This window comes from Argiope bruennichi, chromosome 7 (assembly GCF_947563725.1).
Source record: "Argiope bruennichi chromosome 7, qqArgBrue1.1, whole genome shotgun sequence".
NCBI lineage: Eukaryota > Metazoa > Arthropoda > Arachnida > Araneae > Araneidae > Argiope > Argiope bruennichi.
This window is the reverse complement of record NC_079157.1, coordinates 65,586,975-65,601,606: the sequence shown is the minus strand read 5'-3', so window position 1 is coordinate 65,601,606 and position 14,632 is coordinate 65,586,975. Positions and strand designations below refer to the sequence as shown.

Genomic DNA, 14,632 nt, shown 5'->3' with positions numbered 1-14,632 from the left:
CATCTAACTCTCCGACCCGCCACGAAGGCACACGGATTTAAACCATAAAAACTGAATCACCGGACCGCCGCAACAGCAACATTGGCGGGAACTGTAGTTGAGTCCTAAGGGCCGTCACCGGCCACGGTACAACCTTCCCCGAAGGAAGTACGTCCTGTCATCGATGGGAGGAGTCAGATCCCCCACCTATTAGTGTACCGTAGGGTGGCGAGATCCAACCACCATGCCGGAAGCATCTCATCCTCATTTCGAGGTGTGCCCGGGGGTCCTAAAAGACAGGGGAAGCGGAAAAAAAATAAGAAGAAAAAAAATGCTTTTTTTTTGTTGTATGAATTTGCATGTTTCGCATTGTTTGCAATAATCATTTTTTTTCCCTTTAATTTTCGATTATCTCTTTACATTCAAACATCGTTTTAAGCCAATTCGATGTTTTGTATTCTTCCAATAATACAACAATAAGAACACAACTCGGTATTTTTAGGATTAAGGATGCATAAAAAAATATATATAAAAAAATAGATTAAAAAAATATATTTAAAAAAATTTACTGACTATAGTTCTAGCGAGTTCTGAGCTGTGGAAATAAATTTTGTAAATTCGAGGAATTGTGAGAAAATGATTTAGAGCAATTGTTGGAAAGTATACAGACGTTATAACTACCTGGATCTTACCTTTCTACAGCTAAATTAATAAACTTTTCAGTGACTTATATAAGAGTTATTCATCACATTTTGAAAGATATTAAAATTGCTTTCAGATACAATTGCATAATATTATCTTCAATTCGTAAACACCCTGACAAGATTATGTTTACGAAATCAAAATAAAAGCAATAACTCTGGAAAGCAAATAAATGCAGTTTTCCTCATCTACGGAAAAATTTATTAGATTAATTCAGCTCATTGTGCAACTTTTTTCTAAGCTTTCTTGTCAAAGTAGTGGATCACTTTTTCTTAAAAGGTTAAAGTATCGTTTAGACCTGCAACTGACTGACAGCATTACCTTCAAATATTTCATACAGTTTAATCGTCTTGCCAATTTGTCAGAATAATTGTTTCTAGTGTGATAAAGTTGGTTTATTTTCATAAACGTTTGACAAAAAAAAAAAAAAAAAAAATATGAAGGAAAAAAAAATCATATTTTACGAAATTGCTAATGGAATGCATTAAAATTATCGCACAAATAATATTTGTTTCCGTGTATAAAAACAATTAAATCTCTAAAAAGACAATTTAAAAAGTTTATATCACTTTTTTCTCATCTGAATTGATGGAATAAAGAAATGTGAAGCTTTTAGAACATAGACTTATAAACTTTTCGTCAAAATTAATAATCCTTTTTTTTTTTCTTCTAAATACTGATTTTTGATTATAGTAATTTTCCTTTCAATATGACGGAAAATTTCTGCGTGACAAATAACGTGCTTTTCATATTAAATTTTTATTTGACACGAATGACAGGCCGATCATGTCAGGTACTTCTTATAGCGCTGTCTTGAACACAATTCATTTTGATATGTTTGTTCAGTAATTCAAGTTGAAAAGGCCGTCTTAAAACACCTGCTCGATTCCCCCCCCTTTTTTTTGCTTATTTTTATTCTTTATTATACTTTAAAAATGGTTAGTTGTAAATTTTACTATTTATCGATTTTTTTTAAAATTTTGGATTAAAAAAAAATAAGAGAAATTTTAAGTGATTTTGCTACTAAAAACCAAAAGTAGGTTTTAATTTTTTTAATTTTTATGTTTTTGGTATAATTTCAGTATTTTTATTTACATTATGTTAATTTAAATAGAGAAAAGTTCTTTTAAAAATATCTTTTTTTTTAACATATTAGTTTTTAAGTAAGATTCATTTTAACTATTGATATAAAATTTTGAATGCTTGAAAAGTTCATTTCCATGCCGTGGCAAAAAAAAAAAAAAAAAAAAAAATCATATTTTTAATGTATTTTACCTCCTACCCCCCCCCCCCTTTATTTTTAACTACATGAAAAATTCCAACCATGTAAAAAAATATAGAGTTTTTGTTTTATTTTTTAGGAATTTAAATTTTAAAAAAAATATCTATAATTTGAATAGTAAAATTGATGCGATCTTTAAACTTTCTTAATTTGTGAAATGGAAAATTTTATTTAGGAATATTTTATTAAAATAATTAATATCATTAATTAAGTTATGGGAAGTTAAATTAATGAATGAATTTTAATATGATGTCATTTATGAAGGTTAAAAAATGGAATTCGCATCTGTATTATTATAATTTTTTATATTAAATTTTATTGTTATCACTGTTAAAGAAAATCAATCCCCCCCCCTCTTATTTTATATTTTTGTAACATTCTAAATAGCGTACGTCAAAAATATTCGAAATGAAATCTTTTTCTCCCATTCAGAAGATATATTTTAAAGTACAAATAACCTGAAAAGTTTTAAGATGACAATGAATAAATGAATTCAAAATATGTTTAGATTTCAAAACTGCAATTTTAAAAAGAATGTTATTCAGAACTTTATTAGTTAAAGTCCATATATTTAAAAATATATGTTCTGTGTTGCTGGGTTACTTAATCTGATACCTTTTACTAATTTCATATCATTATTTTCTATCTATAGAAACTCAGTGTACTGACACCTGATATTGTTATCAGATGATTGATATCTTATCTAAATTGCATTTCAAGATAATCCTTTCATGAGTTCTCGAGTTTAACGTATTGCCATTGTTTTCTGCAAGTTATTTCATCTGACGTTCATATAATATAATCGCATTTACATATAGCGGCGTTGTGACAACCATGTGCATTATCCCTTCCTAGATAATGACATGCGAAATCGTGATCTATAATAGAATTACGCTGTCATCCGAACGCAGTCCATTAATCAGGTATTCATGTGCCAGTAACTTGACTATGAATGCATATAATTTCTGGTTAGTGTTTTATTGCAGATATTCTTGGCATAATGGCATGTTGTTGTGATACTAAATATTAAATTTTAATGTTTGGTTTCGTATTCTTATGCTTCTCATATGTTGATATCAAAATTGAGCAATAATAAACTAATTAATCAGTTCTTATTACGTCGTAGCAAAATTATCAATATTATTTGTGGCTTTCAAAATAATTTAATTTTATTCTCTTCCTATTATTAGATTACTAGTCATCTTTGGCGACCATTTGTTGAGTATATTTTATTTCAGTGAAATCGTTTAGATATAACGTTCAAATAGTTATCAGACATTGAACCGTATTTTGTTGTTGTTGTTGTCTTACATATGTTCTGTTCATTGTATACTTGAATCTTTTTATTGGAGGCCATTGCCATGACATTAGCGCTATTAAAAATTTAAATATCCGATTCATCTAATTTTGGCAGTATTGTAACTTCAGCTTATTATTTGTTTTGTAAACAACATTAATATGAAATTAAATCATTCTTTAGCATTCAACAATGGTAGAAAATTGTACGCTTAAATATTTAATGAAATAATGAAAGCGGTTGGAATTTCAGGTCATGTAATCTGTTTTTAGAAATTAAACAAGCAAAAAAAAAAAAAAAAAAATTAAAAAAATTGTTAAAATTTAGGAAAAATTTGCAATTAAAGAATATTTATTAAATAGAATTGATTTTTTGAATTTTAAAATGATGCGAAAATTATTTTTATGCTGTAATATTTTCAGAGATATAGGTGGGAAACGTCAAAATTTTTCTTAATTTTTAATAAATTTAAATTTTAATGAAAATTTTTAAAAAATGATCCGAAGTGCACATTTTCACCCTCCAAAGTATATATGCATTGAATTTGGTAGTTCTAAATCAAACGGGTCTGGCATGTAAAATGCAAATATATAAAATATATATATCTACACAAACGCCCTATACTCATCTTTATTATTAGTCAGGATTGTTTTTGATTCAAGTTTACTTGACACAAGACTAAGATTTCTAACAAAGAACAACAAAGGGGAACGCTTGACTCTTCCCCTTTTCCTAATTTTAGAAAATTGTTTAATTTGTGGACCTTATTTTTAAAATTCATTATAATCTTTTATTAAAACCATAACTTAATTCATTTTGCATATAAATATTCATTACTGAATATTTTTAAATAACTTGTTTATTTGAAAATACCTTTTCAAGGGAAGCGGAAGTATTTCAAATAATAATATTTATTAACTATTATTTTTAAACTTTTCTTTTTTCCATTTGTGAATGAGAAATTTATGTTAAGCATTTTCGAAACTTTTTACATATGTCAATTATCCAAGATTATTTAATTAATTTTGTAATTGTTTTATTTATAAATATAATTCAAATGAATGGTAGAGGAAGAAGATAAATAAGACAGATAAAATAATTTATAAAATGGAAATACGCTATTAATCATAATATATTAAGTTAAAATTTAAAGATATGTTAAACGTTCTGTTATTCATTAAAGTTCCATATGTATTGATACAGCCTGTCACTGTTAATTCTATAGCTCATTTTTTAACAATTATCTTTTATTTACAGCTTTATGGGAAGCTTGCAGTAAAGGTGATGTAAATAAAGCAAAGCAATTAATAAAACAGCTTGGAAGAGAAACTGAATTGATCATCAATAGTACTCCAAATGGTTGCAGTACTTTGCTTTTCAAGTAAGAATTTGTTTAAAATAACTAATGGCAAAGCATTAGGCATAATAGAAATCATTTAATCACAATTCGAAATAATAAAAGATTTATCCTATACCTTTTAGAATTTCTGAAAAAATTTGTCATGTTCTATTTATGCTTTTTTAAAGAATTTTATAGATTAAAATTTTTCTATTATTATAATTCTGACCTATGCTATTATTTTTTTATTCTTTACTTCTTTTCTGTATGGATGTGTATATTATATATTTCATTGGAGAAAAAAAATGCTTCATGAAAATCAAATAATTTCTTTACAATTACGGTTGAACACCTACATATTGTAAATCCTTATCAATCAAAAACTTTTCTGGTTTGTCGAATTTGCTCTGGGAAATCAGGTTTTATATATCAAATGAAATTTCTGTATATGGTACAAAAATTTCACCTTAAAAATTATGCAAACCTTTTGCAGTCAAAACTCGCTCTTGGATTTTATTCATAAAAAAGAAAATAAATTTTAAAACTATTGTTTCACCGATTCTTACTATAGTAGAAAATCATAATGGCAAGAGTATTTTTAATAATAGTTAAAAAAAATTAACTCTCGCTATTGAATTCTTTTTATGTTATTTTTGATTTCTGTTCTATTAATTCCCTTCTTAACTTGAGCGAAATTTCAGTTTTAAAAGTTGTTTAAGATATCGTGCATACACATGGTCAGAAAAATTAAGGATGTTAAACGTAAAAAAAAATATTTTTAAAAAATGTACAAATATATTTATATATATATGTAATTCGAATTATATAATTATTATATATTTAAAAATGTTCTAATATGTTTATAATTCATTTTCCATAATTTAATTTTTAAATCATATTTAAACATAATAATTAACTTGCATGGTTATTTTAGAGAGAAAATGATGAAAAATTAACAGAATATATTTTTCTCTTGGTCAAAATTTCTGTATCTCGAATTTTTTATTTGCAATTTTCAACTTCGATTGTAATTTCTTATTGAGAGGTAAAATAAGTTTTGAAAATTCATTCTTCATAGATACTGCAGAAATTTACAGTTTTGCGTTGTAAATATGCTCATTGACATTTTTATGGTTATGGTAAAGGAAGTTGCTTACTTTCTTTTTATATCAACCAGCTTGGCGAAATCTTCTATAATTGTTATAATAAAGCTTGGCTAGATTAGAAAAACGCCAAGCAAATCCAAAGACTGTAAAAATAAGCAAGTACCCACGCATCTGTATTAAAACTATATTTAACATGTTTTGAAAGCAACCTCGAAGTTTTAAGTTTTAAAAGATTTTTTTCCTTTCATTTGTCAATTTCAATCTGTTTTTTAACTATAAAGTATCATTATGGGCAATTAAATAAATAAATAATTTTCGATATATTTACATGAAAAAGAAAGTGTACTGACTTTATTTGTATAATGATTCATTTACAATCTGCTGCAATGTTTGAATTTTCATTACTAGAGCCTGTGAGGAGGGACAAAAAGAAATAGTCAAACTGCTCCTAGAAAATGGTGCTGATGGTCGGATTCATCCCATTACTAAATATTCTCCACTGTATATTGCTTGCTACTACGGACGTAAAGACATCGTTGAAATTTTAATCAAAGTAAAGTGTTTTTCATCTCACAGTCAGTGAAAATAATTTAATTCTTAAATACTGATTTTTCACTAATGTTTTAAATTCTTGGAAAAAACCTTTTCCCTGAATTTTATTCTGTTATAAATATTATAAATACAGTTATCTTTTAATTTCATAAGATTTATTATTTTCTCTCTTTTTTTTCTTTCTCTCATACTTTTTCCCCCAAAATTCTTTATTTTAGAATTATACTTGAATTTTATAAAATATTCATTTATTAATGAAATTCATTTCAAATGTTAAACAAAATGCATCTTTCATTTTAAAATGAGTAAATACAATAGTAAAAGAGTGCTGTGAATATTTTTCTTTTCTTAGTAATTTTTAAATTTTCTCTGCGTCTTTTTGAAATTTTGATTGATTAATAAGTGATTGAAGTGCTTTTAAATTAATATTGTGCCATTTTAATAATTTATAAAAGTATTTTCTCACATGCTGACAGCTACTGATTTATATTGAAAAACCGAAATAAAATTTCCTCCCGTTTTTTCCGAAAAAAAAAAAAAATCTTTTTGCTGCAATGAGGCCATTAATTAATTCATCATGTGATTAATTTAATAATTTTCCATGACCGAAAAATTACATCAGGTGTCCATTCTGTTATTCACTAATTATCTAATTTCTATATCACTAGAGATAAGCGTATATTTTGAGTTGGAAAATATGTTAATTGATTTAAAGAATTATGTTTTTTGTTGTTTAAGTTAATAGATGTATTGCTTAAAAAGTACGGAATCTTAATTTTTACACAGTTCCTCTGTATTGTTAGTTATATTGAGCAAAATAATCTTGACACACTGATATTTTAGGCAAAAAAACCCTCTTTTATAATTAAAAGTAATTAAATTATAAAGCTTTGAATATTATTATTTTATTATTGATTTTGGGCTATTTCAATGGTCGCTTGGAAAATAGACTCTCAAATCAACGCATAGCTAATTGATGCACCATTTCTTAATCTAAGATAATAAAAGTTTTCATAACTTGGTCAGTTTTGATTCAGAAAAGTGGAATTTTAAAAAAAATGCTAGTGTGCTAAAACTATTTTTCTAAATATGACAAATAAGACCGAAAAATTGTATAAAAATTTAGATAAGAATATAATTACATGTCAATTTTTTAGCTATCTATTGTACCTCGATTTGTGTGAACACTTTATATATAAATAATTTTTAATTTTTTTACTATCAAAATTTTGTGAACTATTAAAATAATTTTGAAAGCGTATTTATACAAGTTTAGCTACTTTGAATATTCACATAAAGACTAATTGGCTATTCATATAATGGCTTACTAGTTATTTATTCACATAATGGCTAACTAATTGATGGGTTTTATTATTTATATCTATAGAAATTTCCCGAGCTTGTGAATGTGGCTACAGTGGAGAAGTGGCTTCCTATTCATGCTGCAGTTATAAATGGCCATATTGCTGTGTTAGATCTCTTGCTCAAATTCCCATATGACTCCTCTGTCTTGCAGAGATTCATGGATAAAACACAGCAATGGGAGTACTTCTTTCCATTTGATGTGAATGCGAAAGACGTTACAGAGCAAACCATTTTATACGTAGCTTGTCTTGTTGGAAATCAAAGGATAGTCGATCTTCTTTTAAAATTTAAATTGCCTGCAAAACGAATTAAGAAAGATGACTCACCTGATGAGAAAAAAGATGAAAGTCAAAAGTCCGATTCCAATATCAGCCCCACTAAGAAACGCCTGTCCAATGGCATCCAGAATATGATATCAAAATTGAGTTTGAGAAATAATGTTGAAAAAGAAGAAGAGCGAACAGAAACTGAAGTCTGCCCAATAGATTTAGATCTTTATTGCAACAATAACACAGAAACTGCGTTACATATCGCTGTTAAAAAGAAGCATCACAGCATTGTGCAACTTTTGCTCCTAAACTCTGCCAATCCGAACCTTAGTATCAAGCAATCAGTCGAGGAACTCAATCGAGCTAGTGATAATTCTGGTTCTTCATCTACAGCTCTTGTTGAGGCTTGCAAAAATCGTGACGTCAACATGGTCGATTGCCTTGTGCGATACGGTGCACGAGATGATAATTGCAAGGCGCTGAAAGTGGCAAGCTCCAACAAAGATGAATACATAGCATCTAAATTACTAACTTTAAAAGCATATCAAGACCCCGAGTTTAAAATTAACAAAAAGGCTTTGGAAATCGTCCCGTCTGCACATCTTGGTGGGTTGCTAGGAAGTGTAACATTTAGTTCTATGTTTCCGACTACACCTGTCATGATTAACTGGCATGGTCAAAAGTGCTTACAGTACATCAAGGAAGAGTGGTTAATAAATGCTAGTATGGCCCACAATGTGAAACTAAAACTGACAGCTCGAAATCAGAGCAGTGCTTTGATGGCCATTACAAGATTGGACATATCCAATAACCAACTAACTGAACTGCCACTTTGTATATTCCAAATGTCGTCATTGCGTCATTTCAATGCTGCCAATAATAAAATATTTAAATTGCCTGAAGCTGACAAGAATTCATCTTCCTCACCCAAAAATAAACAGGATTTTCGAACTGCTAATCAGTCAGGTTGGTGTTGTCCGGTACTTGAAGAAATCCATTTACATGACAATAGGCTGGACAGCGTGCCTCCATGTCTTTTCACCTTGCCATCTCTAACAGTTTTAGATTTATCTAATAATAAACTTCAGACTTTGCCTTTCAAAATGTGGTCAGCACCGAAACTACGAGAACTGAATCTCTCATTAAATATGCTTCATGATTTGCCATCGAGACCTCCACCTGTTCGATCCATTTCTGCATCCCGGTTGGCACCCAGCATCAGTGAAGATCAAGTCAATTCAACTGAATCTAGTCCTCGCCATTCTACTATTGAATCTTCATCTTTTGATGGATCTGGGGATGTTCCGAATCTATTATCACCGACACAAGATATTGAAAAGAGATTAAAAATGGACGGTGATCTACGACAGCAGGAATTGTTGCATCATAACTTATGGAGTAGCTCCATAAAGGTAATAATATAATAATTTAGTTTCACACTTTTATTGCTTTTTTCAAAAAAATTAATATATACCATATTTACCGGCCAACTGGTTTGCCTTGATTATTGAATGGGAAAAAGTTCAATGAAATTCTTGTAAGTTGCTCTTGCAAAATATTTTTAAATTTCAAATGCTAATGGACATAACTTTTACTTTTTTTAAAGCTTTGTACCTCTTCTGTTCATAATGCAATACAGTTCTCTAATTCTCCCTATCAGCTATTTCACACAAAAGTTTTAGCCTGAAATCACAAATGATTGATTGAACATTAAATAACTCAATAATCTTGCTGAATCAAAACTTACATAAATAAAAACCTTAGCATAGAAGTGTTTACTAATACTGAAAATTGATAATTTTTTTCATTTAATTCAATTGAAAAAATCGTACTACATTAAGAAAGTAAAACAGTGACAATGTGTTTCAAGCTAAAAAAGTGATAATGTATCTTTATATATCCAATTAAATTATGAAAAAGTGCAATGGACAAACTTAGGAAATTTTCATAAAATTTCTTTTGAAGCTAAACCTTTAACTTTTATTACAATTACCATTAACAAAATGTTAAAATGGTTATTAAAAGCATCTTTTTAAAAAGAAACCTATATGTGCAAAAAATAAGTCAGTCTTTTTACCTTACTTATCAATAATAAAAGAAAGGTACAGAATGAAATATTAATAGTAATAATAGAAAAGTTTTAAATTTCATTATTACAGCGATGTAATATACAAAAAAAAAACTATTATAACTGAACGGCGACAAAATATAATGGAAAGGATACTTTTTTAATATTCTGTTAACATAAAAATAATTCTTATGCTGCAATGTTTTCAGTAGAAGAAAAATATCAAAGCTTCAATCGATTTTTAATTAATTAAAATTGTAATATAACTTTAAAAAATAGCTGCAAATTGCACATCTCCATCTTTCAAATATACTGGCACAAATGGTAATTTTAGGCAGTGATGTAGCTTGGGTAATCGGTCCACATGATATATATAGTTTTTTCATTTTTTTATCATCAGCAGTTTAGTAAGCGTAAATGTTTTTTTTTTGATCAAAATATCCATTGGAAAGGAAACAAGAATCATAATAGTTGAGAAATTTAAAAAAAAAAAAAAAAAAAAAAAAAAAAACTATGATTAGAAAGAAGAGCATTATCATTATCACATTTTAAAAAACAGATTTGAATCTGATGTGAAAAAAATGTTGTACAGAACAAAACATATCAAATAAAGGTTGTTGTTTTTTTTAATCACTTAATTCAATGAGGGTGAGTCGATACACACGTTTAAAAAAAATGCAAAGCTTCCAGTTATGGATAATTGAAAATCTATTTTATAATTGAATTATTCGGGAGCGCAAATTTTGTTAACCAGAGCTTTAAGAATGGAAAAAGGTAATGCGTTTAAAATATTTGTTAAAAGGTGTAATGTGAAATATTGCAATATTCAAATCATTAGAAAACTAGTTTTAAAAATTTTATCAACAATAGGAGGGAAAACACAACAATTAATTTGGTATCATTTATAAGTTTGAAAATTATAAAATGATATAAAAATCATCCTCGTGAAACAATATTTTTAGAAGATATAGCGGGAAAATGATCAAAACTTGCTTAACTTTTATACGTTGAAGAAATGACTGTAATTTTTGAAGAGAACATGTGCCGAAATCCCACAAAATTGAACGAAAGCTGTAAATTTATATAAGGAACGCATACAAAGGCATACATTTTGTTTCATTTACATGTAGATATAGAAGGTACTGATAAATTGCCATTTGCCAATTCGATTCTTTCTTTATCCAATCAAAACTTCTTAATTATTCATTTTTAAGAGTTGAATCTTTGATTCTAATATGCTTCAAAAAGCTCTCAGAAATTGTAAGGAAAAATGGTAATTGAAATATCTATAAAATATTAACATACGTGGCACAGAAATCGATCTTTTTACATACTGTAGAATGGCAACAGTCAAATATAAACAAATCACTAGATGAACATTTCAAACTGCTTCATTGAATGTTTTTGCAGTTGCGCTTAGTTCAACGCTTCACTAATTAATGCTGCTGCAGAATATTATAAGAAATGTTTTGGATAGTGCTCATCAAAAAATTATGTTCTATCAGAGAAAACAGGATGTGAAAAAATTTAAGAAATATGCGTCAAACAAAGTTTAATCAAACTCAAAAATAGGGCTATCAATTGCCAGATGGGTTATTGCTATGATTTAGCTATGCGTCTAAAATTATTATCTCACTAAGATAGTTTTTTGTTTGTTTGTTTGTTTGTTTTGTTTTCGTTAGCTTAAAACTAAAAAAAATTACCTTTTTGTTTATATCAGTTTCATCTCTGTGCAATGATTTCTTTATTTTTGATAATTTTTTAATGTAATACTAATTTGTAATAATTAATTTTAAATGTTACGTTAAAATTCAAACTCTTCCAACAAAATATTCAAGCGTTTGCTTTTGCTAATGTTAAAGTTAAGATTTAAAAATTTTTTACTTGGATGTTAATTCTGAAGTAGGATTTTCATTTCCTCTTTTATTTCATAGTACATGCTTATTTCCATATATTATAATTTGTTTTGTTTTATCCAATTCATGTTTTTCAGTCATCAAATAACAAGTTAAATTTTTAAAAAATATATATGCATTCCATATAAATATTTAGCAATTCAAAAAGTCAAGAAGAAGCTAGTTGTCTAAGGGCTGCTAATTTTATTAAATGAAACGGTAAAACCAAATAAGTGTACTGCATGCTTGCTTAACTGCTTTGAAATACGCAAAATTATATTTTAGCCTTTAGAAAGAATAGTGATTATTATAATTGAAATAATTGCTGCATTGACTTAGTAGTAAGGTACCAGCTTTGGGAATGAATGATTGAAGGCTCGAAATCTGATTCCACCAAATCTGGACTGTGTATGAGGTTAAATCTGGCGCTGTAACGTAAACTTGTTTCCACTAATGTAATGTGGAAATTTGAGAAGTGTTGGCTGAGGTAATATCAGGCTCCTTTGATCATGATTCAAAAGCAAAGATGATCATCCCAGAATACTCCGCATTTTGCTTCATAACATAAAATTAATTTTATTAAATTAAATTTAAAGCCAGGTTCGTATTTATAACGATAGCTTTGTATAGGCAATTACTTATTATGTCTTAAAATTTCCCCCGTAATTTATTACAATTAGTTGTATTAAAAAATGCTTTTAAACCAAATTTTATTTGTTAATAATAGTGTCATATTTTACTTCAATGTCATGAAAATAACATATCAAAACTAATCTTTTTATTTCCTCGCGCAGGTTGTTGAATCAGCCAATGGAAACGACACTGACAAGAATCATCGATGCCAGTTAGCCGCCTTGAACCTGGCTCATAATGCGTATGAAAGTGTTCCTCCAATTCTGTCCTGTTTTGCTGTCAATTTAGCTCGTTTGAATATGAGCTATAATCGCCTCACCGAAATGGGACCTGTTAGCAGTTACCCTGCTTGTCTAAAGCATTTAGATCTTTCCCATAATCGAATTAAAACTTGGCTTTCAACAAGAAGGATTGATCCTGATATCAACGTCGATGGAACTGGATGCTACAGCCAATTCGAATCCTGCTCTGTCAAAATGAAATCGAGTGGATCATCTAGCTCTGGTAAATTTCTTGTTTTTGTTAATCGTTTGTAAAATTTATTTTGTAGCACAATATTTTATATTAGATAAATATTGAGACTCGTTTCTAATTGCATATAATTTATGGACTCTATACATTGTACCAAAGTCGTCAGACTCACTTGATGCAGCAACCAAAGTCGCCAGACTTACTTGGCGCAACAGCATCAGCAAACACTCACTCACACACGCTCGCCATAACGCTTGGCGTTACTCAAATGGGTACAGGCACATTAGATTCAACAGCTAATAAATAATCACCAATCAACAGCCATATCGTTCGTCTCACCTCTGACTCACTGGAGGGAGAGTCTGTAGTGAATAGCTTATAAGCCAGTTAACAGCTACACTACCCGAGCAATTGCTTTTGTATCATGGTCATGTTACTGGACTGCGAACCGCTAGGTCCCAGGTTCTATCCTCGCTCATAACAAATCCTCTACAACATCCTGGTAAGTCTTTTACGAATTTGGATTAAATGTAAAGAAAAGAAACGAGCGAGAGTCATCTACCTGAAATTTTCTCACATAATCTCTTATAAATGTACTTGTGTATTGTTAATTATATAAAAATGATGAACAATAGTTGCGAAAGAGCTTATTAGGGTGCGATCTTTGCTTTTTATTTTTGGCGATTAATCGCTGGAGTGCGGTTAATATAGAAGTATCAGAAGAAAACAAAATGTAAAATATGAAATGCATTTCCGATGCTCAGTAATGTGACTTTTAAAGGACACATTTAATTTAGTTGATCAAATCACATTACATTTTAATTTTTACCTAGCTTTTAGGTTCAAGTTTTCCTGACTTTTACATATTATTGATTATTTTGCACGATGTATAAAAACATCATGAAAAATAATCAATATCAATCAAAATATGAAAATGTATCAATATATATTGATTATTTTTCATATAAAAACATATATGAAAAATAATCAATATTTCACGATGCAAAACAATAAACTGCATTGTGAAATGTTACAACACTTTTGCATTTGAGAAATTTTATACTAAATGCCGTTTATAAGCGGAAGAAATCGGGGGAAAACGACATCTTGATCAATCAGGCAATGACAATTTAGAGGCTAAAGATAAATTTGATAATCTTTATAAATTTAAAACACAAATGAAGGACATAAGGGATATGAGAGACAAACGGAAACTCATGTTAGATTATTCCAGTAGGAAATAGTAATTTTTATTTATGGATATTGTAAATACAAAACTAATTATTGAAATTTTTTTTCGTGTAGAAAAGGAACATTAATTGCATCTTCGGTAATTCCATATCTGTTCTATAAGAGGTATTTAACTTAAAAGAATATATTACACAATATTTTAAATAACCTTCTCATGGCTATTTTATAAGCAGAATTATAAAGACGGAGTAATATTAGCAATTAATTTATATTGTATATTACCTGTTATATTGTAAATTACCTGTTTCTTCCTGAGAATTTTCTCCTTTAAGTATTTTCCTGCAATTTGTCGGACTCCTTAACCAAGTAAAAGTGGTGTAATACAGTACTTATTTTATTTTTTGAAAGTGACCTCTAAATATTTGTGCTAATTCTTTACTTAAAAGTATTAATTTATTTATTTTGACCTTAAATTTACGTTTT

General features: G+C 28.5%; 1 protein-coding gene across 4 annotated transcripts in view; it reads left to right on the top strand.

The window, feature by feature from the left end:
• LOC129974931 (leucine-rich repeat serine/threonine-protein kinase 1-like) overlaps nt 1–14,632 on the top strand; it is a 174,630-nt gene that overhangs the window by 128,842 nt on the left and 31,156 nt on the right. For all 4 annotated transcript variants that reach the window (XM_056087731.1, XM_056087732.1, XM_056087733.1 and 1 more), the window contains 4 exons: nt 4,518–4,641; nt 6,114–6,258; nt 7,645–9,303; nt 12,649–12,991. In XM_056087731.1, the coding sequence (XP_055943706.1) occupies nt 4,518–4,641; nt 6,114–6,258; nt 7,645–9,303; nt 12,649–12,991 (2,271 nt within the window). The remainder of the gene's footprint in view (nt 1–4,517; nt 4,642–6,113; nt 6,259–7,644; nt 9,304–12,648; nt 12,992–14,632) is intronic.